Raw genomic sequence first — 23,647 nt, forward strand, 5'->3', positions numbered from 1 at the left:
GTTAGCAGTGCATTCTAATTATTTTACTAATGTGGCATTTTAATTGAAGAATAGATACATGGTTGTTATAATATCCTTTTACCTGCGGCAGGATCAGCGACTGCGTCTGCGACGCCATCGGCATCGCCTCCGACTACAACTTTGGTGACAGGCAAGCAGGCTGACATCATGGTTCTGGACGACGAGGCCGTCGAGCAGCCGTTGACGTCGGGACTCAACCTGTTCTTCTTGGTTTATTTGTGCCTCAGTTGTTTAATATCTGTGATGGCCCAAGCGGCAATGGCGGGAACTTTGAACTATATCAATTGAACACAACAAGCCTATTTTGATTTATATTTTTGTTGAAAAAACAAAAACTGCTTAATTGGCGGCGTGTTTAGGGGACAGGATGGAACGGCTTGACCGTAAAGGCGGCACCAGCGGGGGACGACGACGCTTTGGCCAGACGTCATTTGGAAGATGCGACTAGAGATGCTCTTCTACACCTGCGGACCAAATTCGAGGGACGAACAACATTACATCAAAATTGATGATGCTCACGCGCACAGAAATATGTTGGTAGGTTCCCCTTGACCATGCCATGTTCTTACACAAGAAATGAAAACTCCTAGCTTATCTTGATAGGATAATATAGGATCAATCGACACATACTCCTACAAATTCATGTGACACATAGCAGCCGTAGCCACATGCGCAGGCTGGCGCCGCATCCTTGTTCTTGTTCGCAACCGAGTTTAACGGCCTGGGTCCTCTTCGCCACATGCAAATGTTCCGGTTCCAAGGGCAAGGCTGAACACGGCGTTAATTAACACTTAGCCAAGATTCTGACAGTCAATGTACGCCTATATAGGGGCCTATATATGTGCCTCCTTGTACAGGCAAGATTTTGGTACGTAGTACCATCAGTGTACCACACCATGCATGTGAAATAATACTAGAACGACCAAATAATACAACACGTAGCATTCCAGAACATGTCGCTGTACATGTGTACGTATGTGTGTATTGTCGTTTATCCGGTCAATCATTCGATGCATGTGGTGTGTCACCGAATATGTACATGCACGCATGACCTCTCTCCAGACCCATAGGTAGACTGGTAGATATAGAGGTATATCGCTTGTTCTCTTTAATTTGCTAAACTAACCTGGGAGTATTTTTGCCTATAATAGGCCAAGGGGTGTCATGTTAGGTTTAAGTTGGGCCACCTGAATACTCTTTTGTTTGCTCAGCACTCCTTTTCCATAAACTGCTGCCAAAGTGCCAGAAATATTTATAACAAAATAAAAAGATTACAAGTACAATGCTAGAAAAAAGTGGTGGTATGCTGAAAACCTCTTTTGGAGCTTGAGTTCTTGAGTACTCGGTTTTCTGAAAACTGAAGTAAAAACCGTTTTTACATCAAAAAATATTCTGAAAATATTTGTTTTCCCCGACTAGCGACTACATTGTGCTAGTATTATTTAAGAAAAATAAATGCAGGTTTGCAGAAAAAATCTGCGTCCATGATGCAAATGAATCCAATTTTTTAATCTAAATGCCATTTTTTAAATATATTGAAATGCCAAGAGTCCTGGAGCTCGGCCTCCACAATGCCACACCCACGATTTGAAATCATAGGAGTTTTTGTAGTCAAATTTTCATGATATTTTTCACAAAATCTAAATTTTATTCCAACCTATTTCGAATTTTATTCCAAGTCATACACAATCTCTTGTAGTTCCTGCCTTTTCCTGCAATGCACCCAAGCGTCATGTGTTACACATTCACATGCTCTCAATTTGTTGGATTCAATGGTTCATAACATCATATTCCTATGTTTTTTTTTCCTATTCCCGCGTTTTGAAAATCCTACAACCCAGACAGGTCTTTTTTTTCTTTTCTCGTTCAAAAAGGGCAAAGCCTAAGGCCCTAAGCCTCTGCATCGGCTGATGCAATAGACATTATTAATTTGCTGAAAATTGTTCACACAACGTTGTCTCACGGGTCACATGAGGTAGATACCCCCTCCATTCACAATTACTTTGCGTTCCGGGTTTAGTCAAAGTGAAATTTTGATAATTTTCGTATCAAAACCGTGATTAACTAAATTTTCGAATTTTATGTATTTGGTTTTACCGATATTAATAATTGTTTCCTACAATCATTGTGAAATTTTAAAAAGTTTAACTTTGACTAAACCCAGAACGCGAAATCTATACCTAATAATAAAGGAGCTAACGTTTCCGTGGTTCGGTCCGTTGGTTTCTGCCAAAAAGTTTCGTCAACGCTTTTTTTTGGACCGTTTTGCCCTCCCACCAAAACGCATAATACGGCAAGTGCCATTGTACCGGTTCGTTTATTTATCTTCTCCCAGGAACGAACGGCTCCCCGTGGCCGAACTCATCCATACGAGTTCTTCATGGTTCTCACCCTGCCGTTCCGGAATTCTGGTTGCTGATAGATCTGTCCTACCAGTATGGAAGTCGTTGTCGCTTCGGTTTCCTTAATTATCGCCAATAAATCCGCTCGAGGTCTCCTCCTCCTATTCTCCCTCCGCCGCAGCTGAAAGAACCCCCACCAACATCCCCAGATCTAGCGAGTCGACGAGCTCCATCGCCAAGGAAGCAGCTACGGTGGTGGCCCTATCGGAAACGGCAATGCTGCCGGCAGATCGTGCAAACAAATCCTTTCGATAGAACTATCACATCTCCGTCCGGAAGGAACCGATTGACTTCGTCGTCCACATGGAGCATCGGGTCAATCGAGCAGAAGAAAAGCGTAAGCAGAAGGAGATGGACGGCCTCGACGTGTACGATTCTGCGCGGGCCCTCGCCAAAAGGAGGAATTCCTGGCCGAGGCCATGGGGACTCGGGAGCAGGTCCTGTACCTTGTCCCCATGAGTGCGGAGGCCACCCCAGTCCCGGTGCTGCTCCTCCTGGGACGATTGAAGTCAAGCCGTGCTTGGTTGATACTCTGCAATTTGGGTTGCCTTTTTAGTCCAGTGGCCGTGCTCTGTTCTTGGATGCTCTAGGGAATTCAGCTGCCACAGACGATGCCTATACTAGCACATGCGAGGCGAAGAGATCTCAAGTTAGACTGCACATTGCAATTGGTACGTCATCTTCGTTCCTATATATTATATTCCTTGGATGCCATAGGTTTGTATATGATTTGCGCATCATATATTATACATAAGTCCACGCTCCAAACATTTTGTATATATCATGCAGGTTGATTGTACCGCTCTTACCCTGATGACATCCCTAGAGCATAATCATTCTCATGGATATTGGTAGAACGTTTCCTTTTGCTGTGAGGTGTTGCTACATTTTACAACCGTGGAGATTATTTGTAGCTCATGAGACTCGAGCCTCCCTTGATGCTCTTGGTTTGCAGATCTTTTTTCAAAATTATATGAATTTAATCTGATCTGTTGGGAATAATTTCTTAGTAAAGTTTTATTAGGTCAAATCAGCTGGTTGAGCTGATTGGTATTGATTTATGATTAATAACCGAGCTTCCAACAAGGGAGGGAAGACACGCCTCAGTTAAGCTCTAGGGAGGAAAAACGCACCTTAGCCGAGAGTCGAGCTCCGAATAGAAGAGAGAGGTTAGATAAGGAGCGGACAACTAAGAGCGGCAAGTTTAGTTCAGGGTTAGATAGAAGCTGTCTTTAATATCACAACAACATAAAAGAATAGATCGATGACTTTTCAATCAACCCGGTGCAACACACAGATATAACCGGCAATATATTTGTGATGTGCTCCGTAGCGAAGCACGGGCTTTGTCCTAGTAAAAATGAAGGCAGTACATGTATCAACCCAATAAAAAAATATAAAATCATGAGGACTCTTAGACATTGAGTCGTTTTACAGTACAACATTGACCCGTAGTGTTGACTGGTCTATGGTCGTACAAATCGATGACAGTCTATAACAGTACTGATGACGCTGCCTCTTGACCAAGTTGCTATCCGTGGTCTGCTGCTCACTTGCTCCACGGTTGATATATCGGGTTAGCTAGGCAGATCAGACGTACAACGATATCTTGCTTGCTTGGTCAACTAGATTCTACCATACGTGGTTCGATGATGTTACGGAGTAGATCAGATCGCTGCTGTCGTTTTGTTCTACAAAAAAAACACTCCGTATTCTGCAACTCCAAAGCCAACTACTTCTCTGTTGAACTGCCTTGCTTTCTGGCGTGTGCGGCTTAGTGGTCTAGATAGCTGAGAAAATACGTCAAACACATTAAGATATAACTTGTACTACCCCGTATAAAGAAAAGAAAGAAAATGCTCGTTAATTGCCTCAGAGAATGTTGGGAAAAGGTAAGCCTGCCTGCGGGCATGAGAAAGAAAATGATAGTGAGTGGTCTAACTAGATCATCTTTAGCTGCAGCTTTTCTGGCCACCTGAAATTTGTCTCCGAGTATTTCTGCTCTTTTAGGTAGATTAAAATTTATGTGGTTCCTTCATAAAGAAGTGATTTTAACTGAAGATAATTTCATCAAACGAAAATGGCATGGTTGCACTAAGTGTTATTTTTGTGATCAAGATGATACAATTAAACATCTTTTCTTTTCATATCCTTTTACAAGAATTCTGTGGAGGATTATTTATATGACCTTTAATTTACCTCCTCCATCTAATATCTCAAATATGTTTAGAAATTGGTTAAATGGAATAGCAAAAAAAGATAAAGGCCATATTAGAGTTGGTGTGCACGCTTTATTATGGGCTATATGGACTATCCGTAATGATTTTTGTCTTTAACAAAGAAAGGTTCCATCATTCTGCATGTTATCCCTTTGTTAACACACTGGGCCATCTGTGGTCCTTCCTGCAGCTAGCGGAGGACCGCTTGGACATGGATATTGGGTGCAACCATTTGGCGATGGTAGCACAGGATTTCTACAGCCGGTGCGGCTGGAGGTCTCAGGGGCGCCTGACCTCATGATGATCTGGCGCTATTTTCGTTTAGTCATCTTTAGCTGACTTATCCATGTTGAGACTCTTTGAGATCCATGAGTTGTAATAAGTTGTAATACTTTGTCGTGACTTCTTTAATAAAGGGACGTATGCATCGATTGATGCAGAAGTTAGGGCTACCCAGTTTCGAATAAACTTAGATGGTGTACTTTTGGAGGTACGTTTTCCTCCCTTGATCATTTTTTCAGCTTTGCCACAAATTTATTAAGTCCTTTAAAAATGGTTGGCATGTGAAAAAAAAATGAATTCATCAATTTCGCGGAGAAATGATGCGGTGACGTTTTTCTAGACCCTAAACCATGCTCCCTCTATTCTACATTGTAATGCGGGGTTTGCTTTTCCTGGCCTATTTGCACTTATAGTATAAAATTGGTATAGCACATACAAAATAATTTTGCAAGGAAAGTTCAATGATACAATCTATACAACAGCTCAGTCATATTTAATTTTGGCACACATTACGTGAAATGAATTATGTGCCTTACACTTTGGGACGAAAGCAGCAGTTGGCTTTTTGGAATCGAGGGTACAACGTGCAATCTTGGAAGAAACAAATAGTTTTTTTAGCATGAAGTTAATTTCTTCTAAACAAAAGAAACTTATTTGCGGAGCCGCAGAACGAAATTAATTCATTAAAACCTTAATTAATCAGGGACTAGAATAGCCCCCTTTCAAAAAAAAAAAAAAATAATAAGGGAAGGGGGACTAGAATATCCTTATACGGATGAGTAAGGTGTTCTTTGTACTAAATAGTTCCTTTTCAAATTTTAACTATTTTTTGCCCCTTCTAAAAACTTAAAAACTTCTACGATCTTTGTTGGTCATGTCATGCTAGATGGTTTAACTGAAACGAAGGACACACCGTTTTAGTTGGCAAGTTTAGTTAAAACATATGCTAAAATAACTAAGTTATTTGAATCTAGCCATACCACATAACGTGACCTTACTTTTTCTTTATCAAGAGGATTGAAAAACATTCTTAGAGGATCCAAGATCTTTACAAACTAGCCAAACTAAATGAGATGACCTAACTGTTTTAGGACAAAAACGGCTAAGTCATTTCAGTCTAGCCAAACCAACTGGAGTGTCATGAACTTCAGTTAAGCCATCCAGTATAACGTAACCTAAATTTTAAGAGAAGCTAAAAGCAGTCTAAAGTTTTAAAAAATGACCATTTAGGTGAAAGAACTCCCGAATCAGCTGTACAATGCACGGTTCTTGGAGCGTCGAATCAGCTGTACAATGCAGGTACGAATTAAGGTCGGCACGAACGCGGGAAGCTAAGAAAGAAAGAGAACCAACTTGTCGCCCCTCTCGCCACCTGGAATGGACGGCTCGGGGACGGCGATTTGCACAAAAATAACCCAAAAGTGAAAGAAAAGCACAGACTGACCCTCCGGCGAAACTATTTCACCAATCTAATCCTTTTGTGTGGCGCCCCTTCCACGGGCGCCACACATGCCCATGTGGCTCCCCTCCTGCCGGCGCCACTGACCCAGCCGACGTGGCCCCCTCGTCGCTGAGCTGGTGCGCCGATCCGACGTGGCAGCATATGTGGCGCCCCTCCCAACGGCGCCACACATGCACTTGTAATTGCCCAAAACATACTGTGAGACAATTCCTCTGGGACTTAGCCGTTTTGCCGAGGCTCGATGTGTGGCGCCGATGCCACGGGAGCGACACTAGCCTGTGTGGCGCCGATGCCACGGGCGCCACACATAGAGGCTCGCGAAAACGGCTAAGGACTTATCGTCCGGAGCCCCTGGATGTTTTCGACCCAATAGGTCATATAAGTTGGCATGTGTGGCGCCGATGCCACTGGCGCCACACAAGCATTTGTGGCGCCAGTGGGAAGGGCGCCACACATTGACTTGTGTTAAAAACATGAAAAATCCTACCAAACTCCAACAGTTACGAGTAGAACATTGGACACAACAAGTAGCAATTTCATGACATACACATATAACACTTCATAGGTCGCATTGTAGCACGTAGATTCAAACAACAAGTAGCATTACAGATCATGGTTCGAAATGATATAGGGTTCACAAATCGATACTTATGAATATAGAGTTCACAACAACACGTAGCACATCCTAGTAGCGTCCTCGACGTGCCGTCCTCGCGGGCTGCTTCCGGACGGCCATCCTCTTCGTCCGCTGTCGTGGCTGTTGTTGCTGCTGCTCCTGCTGCTGCTCCTGCTCCTCCTGCTCCTCCTCCTCCTCCTCATCTGAAGAGAACGGATCGTCGTTCCTCATCCTCGACAAAGCTGATCTCCGCGGCGGCCTGTCATCCTCCTCAGTGACAACCTTCTTTCCTCGGTTAACATAATCTTCCGGAGTGTACCGGTTTGGACCCTTGCCCCTTGGCTTCAACTGGTAAGCTGACCTTGGGGCTTGCTTGGAGGTACGCTTTGGAAGTATGCCTTGACTCAGAATTAGCTCGTCCTCAGGAATCTTCACAAACATAAACACATGAGATTACAAAAGTTGAAATTAGTAAGAACATGTTTGACAGCAACAAAATAGTCCATACCTCCCGCTCTTCTGAAGAGGAAGATGTAGCGATTTCGGCTTCCCGGCAACCTAGCAAGCTGGCTAACCGCCGCATCTTTCGTGCAGTGTTCTGCGTCATGCCGTTCATGGTTACAAAGCCACCACATCATAGTAGCGTACATTCAAAGTTGGTGATCATACCTTAATGAAATACCGCAACGGTCCGACAGGCTTGTCATCTCTCCCGCTCTGCTCCCACATAACCTCGCACTCCTCAGCTGTTTTTTGGATCTCCTCCCGCTGTGACAAACATAGCATACACAATTGAAGCGAGCACATGGCAATGTAGATGATGTACTAGTTAGTGAGAGAATCCATTACCACAAAGTTCAGCTCGGAAGCAATAGAAGTCGATCTCCCTCTGCGAGCAAAGGTGTCGTGCTGGCTTTGCCCAACCTCATCGAACTGGATGGGGTCGTCCAAGATCTCCTCAGGATACGCGTGCTTCACTAACTCGATACGCGTGTTCTCATGGAACCACTCGAGGTAGTTGTTGAAAGCGGCGAAGTCGTGAGGCACAATCTGCTCAGGGCCAGCATTTCGTGCCGCTTCCAAACAGTGTTGGAACGCTGCGACGTGGCCGCTATGATGGACTGGCCAATTTGTGATCTTCCTCTGCCGCTGCCTATCAAGCCTGCAAGAATCAACAAGTTAGTTTGTACCTCTTCTATCAAGAATCTTCCATCGCATGATTCCAGAAGTTTACCTATGAAGCGCCTTGTCCGTGTCTTGCCACACTGGTGGGCACTCCTGAAACAGCCCAAACTGTCTCATCACTCTTTGCGGCTGGTGGTGTTCAACAAGCCACATGCGTATGAGTGGGCAGCGCATACGCCAGAACCGCGCCTCCTCCGTGCACTTGTGGTTGAGGTCAGGCATCCCCGCGCCAATACGGTAGTAGGTACCATATGGCTCCCATTCCACCTGCAGCATACAAATATTTCAGAATTTAGAACATGCCAGTACAATCAATGAAAACTAGGATTGCAAAAGAGTGATCGGTTACCTGCTCAGCGGTAAGAGTGTCCAACTCCGCGATTAATGCTTTGCTGTACATGACCATTGGATCGCTCGTCATCTCCGAGACATTGTCCCAAAGGTATGCCCAAGTGGGCTCCCGATCAGGAAAGTGAGGGTGATGAGGCCATGGCCTCTCGGTGAGTGTCCTAGGCCGCCCAACTGATAGGCGGTCCCAGCTCCATACGGAAAGTAGGAGCATGCATCCACCAATACCGCCGCTCCCAGACCTGCGACAAGCTTCGTCCAACTGCGCACATAAGACATTTGGTTAGTACTTTGTCTAGCACACTACTATAGGAAAATAGTACATAGAGCAAATCATCACCTGCCGGTAGAGGTAGGCAAGTGCCGCTGTTCCCCAACTCCACCGGTTATCCAACACCGTAAGCGCCTTCAGCCAACACCAATGGGCCAGCTTCCCCCCACTGTCAGGAAAGAGAGTCCTCGAAATCATGTACCATAAGTACACGCGGGCGTACGTCCTCCGAGTGTCCTCGTCGGCCTCTTCCGGGCATTCTCCAAAGTTAGTCCTGATCCATTCGAAAGACGCGCCGGCGGGAGCTCTCTTCTTTGGTTCTGTTGGCAGCGGAGGAGCCCTGCCAATAAGGTCCTCCATCTGTCTCCGCCACCCATCAGAAGCTGTGTTCATACACAGTGGCTCGCCCTGAATAGGTAGTCCAAGGATCATGGAAACATCCTGGAGAGTAGGGGCCATCTCGCCGGCCCTCAAGTGGAAGGTGTGAGTCTCCGGCCTCCACCGGTCGACAAGGGCGGTGAGTGCCGAGGGGTTCATGTGTGGCCCCCCACGGCTTACAAGGGATATGAACGGCATAAGACCGGTAGGCCGGATGAACTCCTGTACCTCTCGTCATACGGTATATCCGCTGTGCCATGGTAACGAATCTTCAAAGGGTGAAGATCCGTTCCCCTCTCCGTCATATGAACAGCCCGGTGCACCCTGTCGTACTCTTCATCCAGAAGCCACACCATCCTATATGTTTACACAACCATATTATGAGTCATTCCACTAACAAAAATGAGCAACATGTTAACGACAATAAGTCGAACCGTACTTGAGTCCATACGGGTTACGTGTTTATATAGGTGGTGCAAAGACCAGGTCTTGTACATGTACAGGGAAAGATACAATACCGTATTCGGTACAGACTATTACAACTAACACCCCCCCTTAATCTAAACATTGGTAAGGTTTAGATTACGCTTAAACTCATCTAACTGTTTTACAGGAAGAGCCTTTGTGAAGCCATCTGCAACTTGATCTTTGCTTGAAATAAATCTAATGTCCAGAAGATGTTTAGCAACCCTTTCTCTCACAAAGTGAAAGTCTATCTCAATATGCTTGGTGCGGGCATGAAACACTGGGTTTGCAGATAGATAAGTGGCACCTAGATTATCACACCATAAACATGGTCTTTGTCTTAACCGAACACCAAGTTCACTAAGGATAGCTTCAACCCAAATCAATTCTGCTGTAGCATTTGCAAGAGCTTTGTATTCAGCTTCAGTACTAGATCTCGACACTGTTTCTTGTTTTCTAGCACTCCAAGATACCAGATTTGGTCCAACAAATATAGCAAAACCACCAGTAGATCGTCTATCATCAATAGAGCCTGCCCAATCTGCATCAGAGAAAGCACTAAGGAGAATAGATGAAGACTTAACAAATGTGATTCCAGTCTTTAAGGTATCCTGTATATATCTGAGAATACGTTTCACTGCAGACCAATGCTCTATAGTAGGAGCATGAAGAAACTGGCAGACTTTGTTAACAGAATAAGACAAATCTGGACGTGTTAATGTCAAGTAATGTAATCCTCCAACAATACTGCGATACTGAGTACTATCTTCAGCCCCCAAAGGTGTACCATCATGAAGAGACAACTGTTCTGTAGAAGACAAAGGTGTAGGTGTAGCCTTGCAATCTCGCATGCCAACCTTTGTTAACAAATCAGTAGCATATTTTTCTTGCGTTAGAACTAGTCCATTATTCACCCTTTTTACCTCAATGCCAAGAAAGTAGTGCAAGTCCCCTAAATCTTTAATAGCAAAGTTCTTGTTGAGATCTCGAAGCAGAATATCAATGGCATCATCAGAAGAACTAGTTACTATGATATCATCAACATAGATCAACACATAGATAATGATACCTGATCTGTTATAGAGAAACAGTGAAGTATCAGCCTTGGAAGGAAGGAAACCAAGATCACTCAACTTTGCACTGAGTCTAGAGTACCATGCTCGAGGTGCCTGTTTCAGTCCATACAAAGCTTTGTCAAGTTTGCAAATATAGTGCGGAGCATGAGAGTCCTCAAAACCTGGAGGTTGTCGCATATAAACTTCCTCTTCCAGAACACCATGAAGAAACGCGTTCTTGACATCTAGCTGCCGTAAACTCCAACCTCGAGACACAGAAATAGATAGGACAATTCTGATAGTAGCAATCTTAACCACAGGACTAAAGGTATCCTCATAATCAATGCCATATCTTTGCTTAAAACCTTTTGCAACTAGTCTTGCCTTGTATCTGTCAATAGTTCCATCTGCTTTCTTCTTTATGCGATACACCCATTTGCAATCAATTAGGTTTCTGCTTCTGTTAGGAGGGACAAGATGCCATGTTTTGTTTGCAATTAAAGCATCATATTCTTCTTGCATAGCTTGAGACCACCTTGCATCATTCAGAGCTTCCTCATGTGTGCATGGTTCACCTGTAGAAGAGAACATACCATATCGAACAGTTCCATCAGTATATTTCTTTGGATTGCGTATACCTTTCTGTAGACGTGTGCGAACACCAACATTCTGCACCGCAGCATTTTGTACCGGTGAATCAGGTATACTTGAGCTTGAGTCACTGGTACCATCATCACCATTATCATTGTTATTTGCTTCAATCAATTCTACGTCTTCAACAACATTCTCACCTCCACCGCCGTCAGCCACAGACGATCCAGGGGCAGAGGACAGAGAGCTGCTGCTGCTGCCGCTACTGTCGGCACCACGTGGAGAGCTCCCACTGGCAGGGCCAGGAGACGGCAGTGGAGACGCGTTTTCACCACGCGCGCTCGCCTCGGGAGAAGGAGACGACGACCGCGTGGGTGGGGATGGCCCGCGAGACTCCGCCTCGGGACTGGATGAGGGCGGGTGACGACCACGCGCGCCCTCCTCGGGATCAGCATGCCCAGGCGGATCAACCTGGGGATCAGCGCACCCAGGAGAATGTTGGGCAGAATCAGCATGGGAATCAGCGCCCATTTCGTCCTCTTCTGCAGAAAATTCAAAAGAAAATTCTGGGCCGGTGGAAGGAGCAGTTTCACCGGTGTTTGTTCCTGCAGCTTCGGGACCCTGTTGCACATCAGTAATAGGCACAATAACAGGCACATGGTTATCAATATTTTGTGTACCCTCTGGTAGAAGTAAAATTTGTTGTTTGAGAAGAGCACCGGCATTTGGATGGAGGGAGGCAAAAGGGAAAACGTTTTCATCAAACACAACATCGCGAGAGATATAAATTCTTCCAGTCGAGATATCAAGACACTTAACACCCTTGTGAAGAGGACTGTACCCAAGGAAAGCACATCGCTTGGAACGGAAAGCAAGTTTGCGCTTATTGTAAGGGCGAAGATTAGGCCAGCAAGCACAGCCAAAAGTTCGAAGAGCATCATAGTTTGGTGTAATATGAAGGAGGCGTTCAGTGGGTGTATCAAAATTCAAGACTTTGCTAGGAAGTAAATTGATCAGAAAAGTGGCAGTAATGAAAGCCTCATCCCAGAACTTTAAGGGCATAGAGGCATTTGCAAGAAGTGCAAGACCAACTTCAACAATATGACGGTGTTTTCTCTCAGCAGAACCATTTTGTTGATGAGCATGTGGACATGATACATGATGGGTAATGCCAACTTTCTGAAAGAACCCATTTAATTTCTCATACTCACCTCCCCAATCAGTTTGCATGGTAATGATTTTTCTATCAAACTTGCGTTCAACATATTGCTGAAAATTGAGAAAGGCTTGATAAACATCAGACCGCTTCCTAAGCAAATATATCCAAGTAAATTTACTAAAATCATCGATAAAGCTTACATAGTATGCATGTTTTCCCACAGAGAGAGGGGCGGGGCCCCATACATCAGAAAATACTTGCTCCAAAGGAGCAGTAGAGACACTAGATGATACAGGGTATGGCAACTAGTGACTTTTGGCTAACTGACAAGAGTCACAAACATATGGAGTACTCTCTGGGGTGTAAGCTATTTTATTTCTCCTAAGAACTTGCTGAACCACAAATGAAGAAGGATGTCCTAAGCGGCGATGCCATGTGGATGATGATGGCTTTATTGTGAAGAAGGCGTGTTTGGCAGTCTCATGGAACATGGGCACCAGGGGATAGAGACCACCCCAACAGGGGCCTCTAAACAGAACTCTTCGTGTTGCTTGGTCCTTGATTAAAAAGAAGAAAGGGTGGAACTCAATAAACACATGGTTGTCAAGAGTAAAACGATGAATAGATAAAAGATTCTTGGATGCATTTGGAACATGAAGGATATTGTTGAGATCAAAGGAACAATGAGAAGAAAGGGTGGAACTCAATTACCAATGTGACTAATGAAGGAGATATGCCCTAGAGGCAATAATAAAGTGGTTATTATTTATATTTTTATGGTTATGATAAATGTTTATATATCATGCTATAATTGTATTAATCGAAACATTAGTACATGTGTGATATGTAGACAACAAGAAGTCCCTAGTATGCCTCTTAAACTAGCTTGTTGATTAATGGATGATTAGTTTCATAATCATGAACATTGGATGTTATTAATAACAAGGTTATATCATTATATGAATGATGTAATGGACACACCCAATTAAGCGTAGCATAAGATCTCGTCATTAAGTTATTTGCTATAAGCTTTCGATACATAGTTACCTAGTCCTTATGACCATGTGATCATATAAATCACTTATACCGGAAAGGTACTTTGATTACACCAAACACCACTGCGTAAATGGGTGGTTATAAAGGTGGGATTAAGTATCCAGAAAGTATGAGTTGAGGCATATGGATCAACAGTGGGATTTGTCCATCCCGATGACGGATAGATATACTCTGGGCCCTCTCGGTGGAATGTCGTCTAATGTCTTGCAAGCATATGAATGAGTTCATAAGAGACCACATACCACGGTACGAGTAAAGAGTACTTGTCAGGAGACGAGGTTGAACAAGGTATAGAGTGATACCGAAGATCAAACCTCGGACAAGTAAAATATCACGTGACAAAGGGAATTGGTATCGTATGTGAATGGTTCATTCGATCACTAAAGTCATCGTTGAATATGTGGGAGCCATTATGGATCTCCAGATCCCGCTATTGGTTATTGGTCGGAGTGAGTACTCAACCATGTCCGCATAGTTCACGAACCGTAGGGTGACACACTTAAAGTTGGATGTTGAAATGGTAGAACTTGAATATGGAATGGAGTTCGAATATTTGTTCGGAGTCCCGGATGAGATCCCGGACATCACGAGGAGTTCCGGAATGGTCCGGAGAATAAGATTCATATATAGGAAGTCATATTCCAAGTTTGGAAATGATCCGGTGCATTTATGGCAGGTTCTAGAAGGTTCTAGAAAAGTCCGGAAGAAATCACCATGGAAAGTAGAGTCCCGGAGGGACTCCACCTTGCATGACCAGCCAACCCTAAAGGGGAGGAGTCCAAGATGGACTCCCCTAGGGTGGCCGGCCAACCCACCTCAAGGAAAGGTGGGAGTCCCACCTTGGGTAGGACTCCCTCCTTGAGTAGGTTTCCCACATATGGGAGGTTTTAGTGTTGGGGTCTTATTCGAAGACTTGGACTAGAACTCTTGGTGCTTCCACCTATATAATGAGGAGGAGAGGGAGGGGGGCAGCCACTCTTTGGCTCAGCCTTGGCCGCACCCCTTAGAGGGCCGGCGCCCAACCCCCCTCTCTCCCCAAACCCTAGCGGTCTCTCTCCTCCACCACATCCCGCACGCTTAAGCGAAGCTCCGCCGGATTTCTCCACCACCACCGACACCACGCCGTCGTGCTGTCGGATTCAAGAGGAGCTACTACTTCCGCTGCCCGCTGGAACGGGGAGGTGGACGTCGTCTTCATCAACAACCGAACGTGTGACCGAGTACGGAGGTGCTGCCCGTTCGTGGCGCCGGAACCGATCGTGATCAAGATCTTCTACACGCTTTTGCAAGCGGCAAGTGAACGTCTACCGCAGCAACAAGAGCCTCCTCTTGTAGGCTTTGGAATCTCTTCAAGGGTGAGACTTGATACCCCCTCGTTGCTACCGTCCTCTAGATTGCATCTTGGCTTGGATTGCGTGTTCGCGGTAGGAAAATTTTTGTTTTCTATGCAACGTTATCCTACAGTGGTATCAGAGCCGTGTCTATGCATAGATGGTTGCACGAGTAGAACACAATGGTTTGTGGGCGTTGATGCTCTTGTTATCCTTAGTTTGAGTACTTTGCATCTTTGTGGCATAGTGGGATGAAGCGGCTCGGACTAACTTTACATGACCGCGTTCATGAGACTTGTTCCTCGTTCGACATGCAACTTGTATTGCATAAGAGGCTTTGCGGGTGTCTGTCTCTCCTACTATAGTGAAGATTCAATTTACTCTTCTATTGACAACATTAGTATCACCGTTGTGGTTCATGTTCGTAGGTAGATTAGATCTCTCTCGAAAACCCTAAACCATGTAAAATATGCAAACCAAATTAGAGACGTCTAACTTGTTTTTGCAGGGTTTGGTGATGTGATATGGCCATGATATGATGATGAATATGTATGAGATGATCATTATTGTATTGTGGCAACCGGCAGGAGCCTTATGGTTGTCTTTAATTTTCATGTTGAGTAGTATTTCAAAGTAGTTGTAATAGTTGCTACATGAGGTGAACAACCATGAAGACGGCGCCATGAACCTTGACGCTACACCGACGATGATGGAGATCATGCCCGTTGATGATGGAGATCATGTCCGTGCTTTGGAGATAAAGATCGAAGGCGCAAAGACAAAAGGGCCATATCATATCACATATGAACTGCATGTGATGTTAATCCTTTTATGCATCTTATTTTGCTTAGATCGCGACGGTAGCATTATAAGATGATCCCTCACATTAATATCAAGATAATAAAGTGTTCTCCCCTCGTATGCACCGTTGTAACAGTTCGTCATTTCAAAGCATCTCGTGATGATCGGATGTGATAGATTCAACGATTCACATACAACGGGTGTAAGCCATGTTGCACATGCGGAATACTTGGGTTTGCTTGACGAGCCTAGCATGTACAGACATGGCCTCGGGACAACGGAAACCGAAAGGTTGAACACGAGTCATATGGATGATATGATCAACATGTTGATGTTCACCATTGAAGCTACATCATCTCACGTGATGATCGGTTTTTGGTGTAGTGAATTTGGATCGTGTACCACTTAACAACTATGAGGGATGTTGTATTAAGTGGGAGTTCATTAGTAATTAGATTAAACCATGAACTAATTATCATAAACATAGTCTGAGTAGTATTTTGAATTAATTTTGTAGTATTGGCATCCGTTTACTACTATGCGCTAGTCTTGTAATTGAGATAGAAATATCAAGTTAAAATCTGACAAGAAACTTTACGGATTGGTACCGTATTGTTAAAGAATCAAGAATTGATTAAGTCCTATTGCAAACTTTTAGTAAACCTCACATTGTTGATTCAAAGAGCTATGGTTTCAATTAGTACCTAAAGTTATCTTGTCTCCGTGAAACTTGAAGTTCAAATCTGTTTGAAAAGTAAGGAGCTGAAAATTTAGTTTTCAGAAATAATCAAGGTATGAGATATATGTGATATCTAAGACCTTATTGCAAGATGATAGAATAAAGTTTGGTGAGACTACATAAACTCATAAGTTTTATGGGAATGTACGAAGGTTGAAGACGCAAGGCGTCACAATCCTCCAACTATTGGGGCACTAACGATATTCGCATATCCATGAAGTGACCATCCTTAAATATGCACCGTTACTAAGACTCGTCGTTTCGAAGCATCACGTGATGATCGGGTGTGATAGATTCTACGTGTGCATAAAACGGGTGCAAGCTAGATTTGCACATGCAAATACCAAGGTTAAAACTTTACGAGCCTAGCATGTACAGACATGGTCTCGGAAAGTCGTCATGATATGATGGATAAAATTATGAGTGAAATTGTTCATCATATTACAAAGTTACTAATAGTGAAATCTGGAACACTTGTCATATGATGATCAACTTCAAAGTAAGAACCTCAAGGTTATTGGTATTTGACCAACAAACCTAGAAGTTATTAATGTTGAAGTGTTTTTCTGAATAATGAGGAAAGCTAAAAGAGAAACTGCAAAAGATATTTTGGCAAAAAGAAAAGAAAAGACTAGAAAGTCTAGCTCAGGTGTATATAAATGATATACATGTTATGGTTGTATTCCTAGTTAAGTCACACTATGAAATTCTTGGGTATTAGTACTATATTGGTTGGTATGAAGTGTCATACAAAACAACGCAATACAAGAATACAATGGCCTAAGTGACTGACAAGGAATATGATAAGGATGCACGTCTGGAACAAAATAAAGTGTTATTATGTTCATCGTTAGCATTCTATCTAGCCCTTAGAATTTATAATAAAGAACTTAATAATTGTTATTTTGCTCTGGTCAAATGAAAACAATGGGTTGTTCAAATTATGACATTACTCCATGTACGATGGATAAGTTATTATAAATCTTAATGGTGAAACACACATACATAACACTGACGCTAAAATGCCATAAGGCAAATGATTTGAATTCCACTTATTTGTGGAACCGCCATTTAGGTCATGTTAGAAAGGAACGCATGAAGGAACTCCATGAAAATGGATTTTGGAGTCATTTGATTTTTGAATCATTTGGCAATTGCAAAATCTTTTCTAAAAGGTAATGACTGAAATACCGTTCATAGGCCGAAGAGTTGAACGGGCAACTAACTTAGTGAAAACATACATAATGATATATGTGGTTCACTGAGCATAGTTGTGTGCGGAAGATTCTTCTACTTCATGAAAACTTTCAAACAATGAATTGAGTATATATGTGGATATATTCAATAAGGAAAAGTTTGAAACTTTTGAATAGGATTCAAATAAATTTCAGCATGAAGTAGAAATCATCGTAATAGAAAAGTCAAATATCTATGATTGGATCATGGTGGAAATATTTGAATTACGAGTTTTAGCGAACATCTAAGAGAGTTATGAAATTGTTCTACAATTTACGTTTCTTGGAGTATCATAGTGATGATGAAGTATCCAAGAGATATATCCAAACTTTGTTGGATCAATGATGAGATAAAATATTGATGCCATTATATTTTTGTGGATTATGCTTTAGTGACTACCGCTTTTACACTGAATAGAGCATCATCATGATCCGATGAAATGACACCATACAAGTTATGGCATGGGTATAAACCCTAATAGTCCTTTCTTTAAATTTTGGTCTAAGAGATTACAACCAAAATCGGATGAATGTCTTTGTTGGTTATCCCAGAGATTTAATTGGGAATTCTTCCCACGAGACAAAGACAAAAGTGTTTGTCAATGTTTCTTATTTCCGAGAAATTGTTTCTAGTGAAGTATTTGAGTGGGAGGACAATATAATTTGATAAGGTTTATGAACCTGAGCATAATGATCAGAGTAACGCAGCATCGGAATTGGTTTCGGAAGCGGCCACGACGATCATGGCTCCCATGACTACAAAGTGTTTTAGCCATGGAGATCGAAGTACATATTGAACCTTGTAGGTATGGTTTACTTTGTGATCAAATAAATGATTTGTGAACAAAGGATTGATTTTGAACAATGATAAACCAACTACAAACAAAGAAGTTATGATGGGTCGTGACTCCGTTAAAATGGCTATACGCCATGAAATCCAAGATAGATGAATACTTTTTGAAAGTAAATGGATCTATGAAATTGATGGACTTGGATGAAATATCCTTGAAGAAGCTCAACTTGTCGAAAAGTTGTTTACGACAAAGTTCAAAGAGTTGAATACGATAAGATTAGATCTTCCGTAGCAATGCTTATAGTCTATGTGGATTATTCTAGTAATCACTACATATTTCTTTTATGAGATATGCTAGTAGGATGGCAAAATACACTACTTATCAGTCGGATGTATACAAGATACAACCAAGAGTTTTGCTGGTCCGTGGAATACTAGATAGGTATACAAGCTTCAATTGGATGAAGTAAGTATCACGGAGTTGGAATCTTCACCAGATGAAATAGTCAAAGAGTTTTTGATTTCATTAGAGACGATGAAGAGGCTTGCATTTGCAAGAAATTAAGTGGGAGCGCTAAGACACATTTATAATACTTTATGTAGGTGACATATAGTTGGTTATAAATGATGTAATTATATACTTGATTAAAAGGTTTCATTGAGAATTAACTTCAATGAAAGGATATGGACTGAAACAAATTTAGTGTCAAGATCTATGAAGATAGATTGAAACACATAAATAAGTTCAAGTCAAAGTACATATGATGGATATTGAAGTAGTTCAATATAGAAATATTAAGAAAATGTTCTTATCATGTGAAGGTTTAACAAGACTTGAGTGTATCTGACACTCAATGAGTAAAAACACATGAGTGATTATAGATCACGAATAATATGTACACAATCAGATATCATGTGCTATAAAGTGTTATGAGCATATACCAGAATGATTCATATGATGATCATTGGACGACAGTAAGAATATCCTTGAGTACTTTAGAAGAACTAAGGATATATATATATATATTTGTATGAAGAAATGACAAACAAATCGCTGTAAGGTGTTACACCGATATTGGTTTTGTCACATATAAAATATAATTTCAATCTCAAATTAGACTAAGTGTTGTTTAAAAGGTAGCACAATGAGCTAGAAGTTGTCTATGCTAGATTTAGAAGAGTTCTAAATATTGTGACGGATTCTACAAAAGAAGGCAGAGTATGTCATTGTTTTGACAATGACAAAGGATGTTAAGTCAAGAGGTTCTTTGAGAACTTGGTGTAGTTCCGACAGAGTCAGAACTTTGAAGCTATATTGTGTGTGACAATATAAGTGACATATTTCAGACAGTGGAATTAAGGTTCCACCAGAAGATCAAACATATTTAATGCCAACTCATTTGGAAATGAGTGATGTGTTGAGACGCAAATACATGATAAAACACCAGAAGGCCAAGGTGTTATATCTTTACAAATGTAAACTAGATTATTGACTCTAGTGCAAGTGGGAGACTGAAGGAGATATGCCCTAGAGGCAATAATAAAGTGGTTATTATTTATATCTTTATGGTTATGATAAATGTTTATATATCATGCTATAATTGTATTAACCGAAACATTAGTACATGTGTGATATGTAGACAACAAGAAGTCCCTAGTATGCCTCTTAAACTAGCTTGTTGATTAATGGATGATTAGTTTCATAATCATGAACATTGGATGTTATTAATAACAAGGTTATATCATTATATGAATGATGTAATGGACACACCCAATTAAGCGTAGCATAAGATCTCGTCATTAAGTTATTTGCTATAAGCTTTCGATACATAGTTACCTAGTCCTTATGACCATGTGATCATATAAATCACTTATACCGGAAAGGTACTTTGATTACACCAAACACCACTGCGTAAATGGGTGGTTATAAAGGTGGGATTAAGTATCCAAAAAGTATGAGTTGAGGCATATGGATCAACAGTGGGATTTGTCCATCCCGATGACGGATAGATATACTCTGGGCCCTCTCGGTGGAATGTCGTCTAATGTCTTGCAAGCATATGAATGAGTTCATAAGAGACCACATACCACGGTACGAGTAAAGAGTACTTGTCAGGAGACGAGGTTGAACAAGGTATAGAGTGATACCGAAGATCAAACCTCGGACAAGTAAAATATCACGTGACAAAGGGAATTGGTATCGTATGTGAATGGTTCATTCGATCACTAAAGTCATCGTTGAATATGTGGGAGCCATTATGGATCTCCAGATCCCGCTATTGGTTATTGGTCGGAGTGAGTACTCAACCATGTCCGCATAGTTCACGAACCGTAGGGTGACACACTTAAAGTTGGATGTTGAAATGGTAGAACTTGAATATGGAATGGAGTTCGAATATTTGTTCGGAGTCCCGGATGAGATCCCGGACATCACGAGGAGTTCCGGAATGGTCCGGAGAATAAGATTCATATATAGGAAGTCATATTCCAAATTTGGAAATGATCCGGTGCATTTATGGCAGGTTCTAGAAGGTTCTAGAAAAGTCCGGAAGAAATCACCATGGAAAGTAGAGTCCCGGAGGGACTCCACCTTGCATGACCAGCCAACCCTAAAGGGGAGGAGTCCAAGATGGACTCCCCTAGGGTGGCCGGCCAACCCACCTCAAGGAAAGGTGGGAGTCCCACCTTGGGTAGGACTCCCTCCTTGAGTAGGTTTCCCACATATGGGAGGTTTTAGTGTTGGGGTCTTATTCGAAGACTTGGACTAGAACTCTTGGTGCTTCCACCTATATAATGAGGAGGAGAGGGAGGGGGGCAGCCACTCTTTGGCTCAGCCTTGGCCGCACCCCTTAGAGGGCCGGCGCCCAACCCCCCTCTCTCCCCAAACCCTAGCGGTCTCTCTCCTCCACCACATCCCGCACGCTTAAGCGAAGCTCCGCCGGATTTCTCCACCACCACCGACACCACGCCGTCGTGCTGTCGGATTCAAGAGGAGCTACTACTTCCGCTGCCCGCTGGAACGGGGAGGTGGACGTCGTCTTCATCAACAACCGAACGTGTGACCGAGTACGGAGGTGCTGCCCGTTCGTGGCGCCGGAACCGATCGTGATCAAGATCTTCTACACGCTTTTGCAAGCGGCAAGTGAACGTCTACCGCAGCAACAAGAGCCTCCTCTTGTAGGCTTTGGAATCTCTTCAAGGGTGAGACTTGATGCCCCCTCGTTGCTACCGTCCTCTAGATTGCATCTTGGCTTGGATTGCGTGTTCGCGGTAGGAAAATTTTTGTTTTCTATGCAACGTTATCCTACAACTAATGTGCATACCTGTACCTTCAGCAGTGCGAACATTGTCTTGCCCATGGTACTTGTTGGCGATGAGAAGCTTGTTCAACTCGCTGGTAATGTGATCGGTAGCACCAGAGTCAGCATACCAGTTTGTGTCAACCCCATAGGATGCAAGATGTGCTCCCTTTTCAGCGTCATCTCTTTTCTTCTTGTCATCAAAGTAACGCCACCAGCACTCACTTGCAGGGTGGCCATGTTTCTTGCAGATTTGACATTCGGTGTTGACATATCTAGTGGGTACACGATCACGGCGCCCACCACCACCATCATTGCGCCGGTCACGGCGCTCATCACGGCGGTCACCACGGCGATCATCATCACGGCGGTCATCGCGTTTCCAGGGGCGATCATCATCCCGACGATCATCACATCTCCAGGAACGATCATCATCACGCTCACGGTAGCGGTCACCACCACCACCACCACCTCCACGATAGCGATCATCACCACCACGAGGGGGAGGAGAGTAACCACGAGAGGGAGGAGGCGGAGTGCGGCCACGTGGTGGTACATATCCACGGCGAGCAAGATTTGCAGAGGAGACAAACATGCCATTCTCCTCAACACCATTGCGCATGTCGTACCCAGAGAGTTGCTCATAGAAATCATCAATAGTAGTACTTGAATTTCCATGGACTGATGTAATAAGGGAGTTGTATTCAACTTTGTCTAGACCATGCAGAAGGTAACCGAGTAGTTCATCATCTCCAACCGGTTTCCCAAGGGCAGATAGTTCTGACGCAAATCCTTTCATCTTGGTGTAATATTGGTCAGCTGTCATGGTGAGTTTCTTGGTATCATTGAGCTTCTCCCTCAGATGTTGCGCCTTGGTACGAGAGGCTGTTTTGAACATAGCATTGATGGCAGACCAGGCCATGGCTGTAGTGTCCATGCCAAGAACATGAGAGAGAATCTCCGGTGACAGCGAATTGAGTAGAAAGCGCAGCACCTGCTGATCACGAGCTATCCAAGTCAGGTATGCAGGGTTGTCAACTTGTACCTTCTTCCCATCAGTGTCATCCACTTCGATGGTCTTGGCAGGTGCACCATCCGAGCCATCAAGCAGGCCCATGACATTGGCACCGCGAAACGCAGGGACGATCAGAGCCTGCCATAGTAAGAAGTTGTTCCGTGTGAGGTGCTGGGACGGCGGGCTGCCCAGGGCAGCGGCCAAGGTGGAAGCAGTTGATGAAGAACTCATGATGTGGGATCTGCGGCGTGTTCGGCGACAGGTGACGAGGCGTGGCGACGAAGCAACCAGCAGCGACGGAGACGAACTCAGCAGCAGCAGCAGGATGTCGATCACGAGCAGTCACCGATCGAGAAAGACAAACGTAGGGTTTTGTGGTGTTTGGCGATCACGGCGGCGAGATCGGAATCTTCACAGCGACGAGATCGGATCTTGGGTGGGTTTTTGGTTTCTGGTTTTGGGTTTTGATTTGTTGTGGTTTTGGTTGTTGTCTGTGTGTGTATGCCGGCGGCGAAGAGGATTAACTCAGCGGCACGGCGATGTGGATGCTTGTACGGCGGCGGTGGCGGCTGAAGAGCGGCGGCGGCGGCAGCTAGGTCAACGGAAGAGTGGCTCTGATACCATGTTAACGACAATAAGTCGAACCGTACTTGAGTCTATACGGGTTACGTGTTTATATAGGTGGCGCAAAGACCAGGTCTTGTACATGTACAGGGAAAGATACAATACCGTATTCGGTACAGACTATTACAACTAACACAACACATACATGAGAGTTCCATACATACACACATACATTCATATCTAGGGTTCCAACAAATATTTGGTTCAAATATGAGTTATTCCATCACAAATAATAGACATTTCAAGACATACATACATAGAATTTGAACACATACATAGCCATTTTATATCTACATAGCC

The 23,647-nt window shown here is 43.3% G+C and overlaps 1 protein-coding gene and 1 long non-coding RNA gene across 2 annotated transcripts; one reads left to right on the top strand and one right to left on the bottom strand.

Annotated features, from left to right (window-relative positions):
* Window positions 1-2,365: 2,365 nt before the first annotated feature.
* Window positions 2,366-3,388, top strand: LOC127317445 (uncharacterized). Its single transcript, XR_007861149.1, has 2 exons — window positions 2,366-3,094; window positions 3,213-3,388. It is a non-coding gene; the product is annotated as an uncharacterized lncRNA (long non-coding RNA).
* Window positions 3,389-9,744: 6,356 nt separating this feature from the next.
* Window positions 9,745-22,954, bottom strand: LOC139833585 (uncharacterized). The gene is made up of 3 exons (XM_071823900.1): window positions 21,733-22,954; window positions 10,971-11,978; window positions 9,745-10,190 (listed from the first exon to the last, which is right to left on the bottom strand). Exons 1-3 carry the CDS (start codon window positions 22,952-22,954, stop codon window positions 9,745-9,747), a joined length of 2,676 nt encoding a protein of 891 aa, XP_071680001.1.
* Between the last annotated feature and the right edge of the window lie 693 nt (window positions 22,955-23,647).

The sequence above is a fragment of the Lolium perenne genome, chromosome 7 (genome assembly GCF_019359855.2).
Source record: "Lolium perenne isolate Kyuss_39 chromosome 7, Kyuss_2.0, whole genome shotgun sequence".
Taxonomy (NCBI): domain Eukaryota; kingdom Viridiplantae; phylum Streptophyta; class Magnoliopsida; order Poales; family Poaceae; genus Lolium; species Lolium perenne.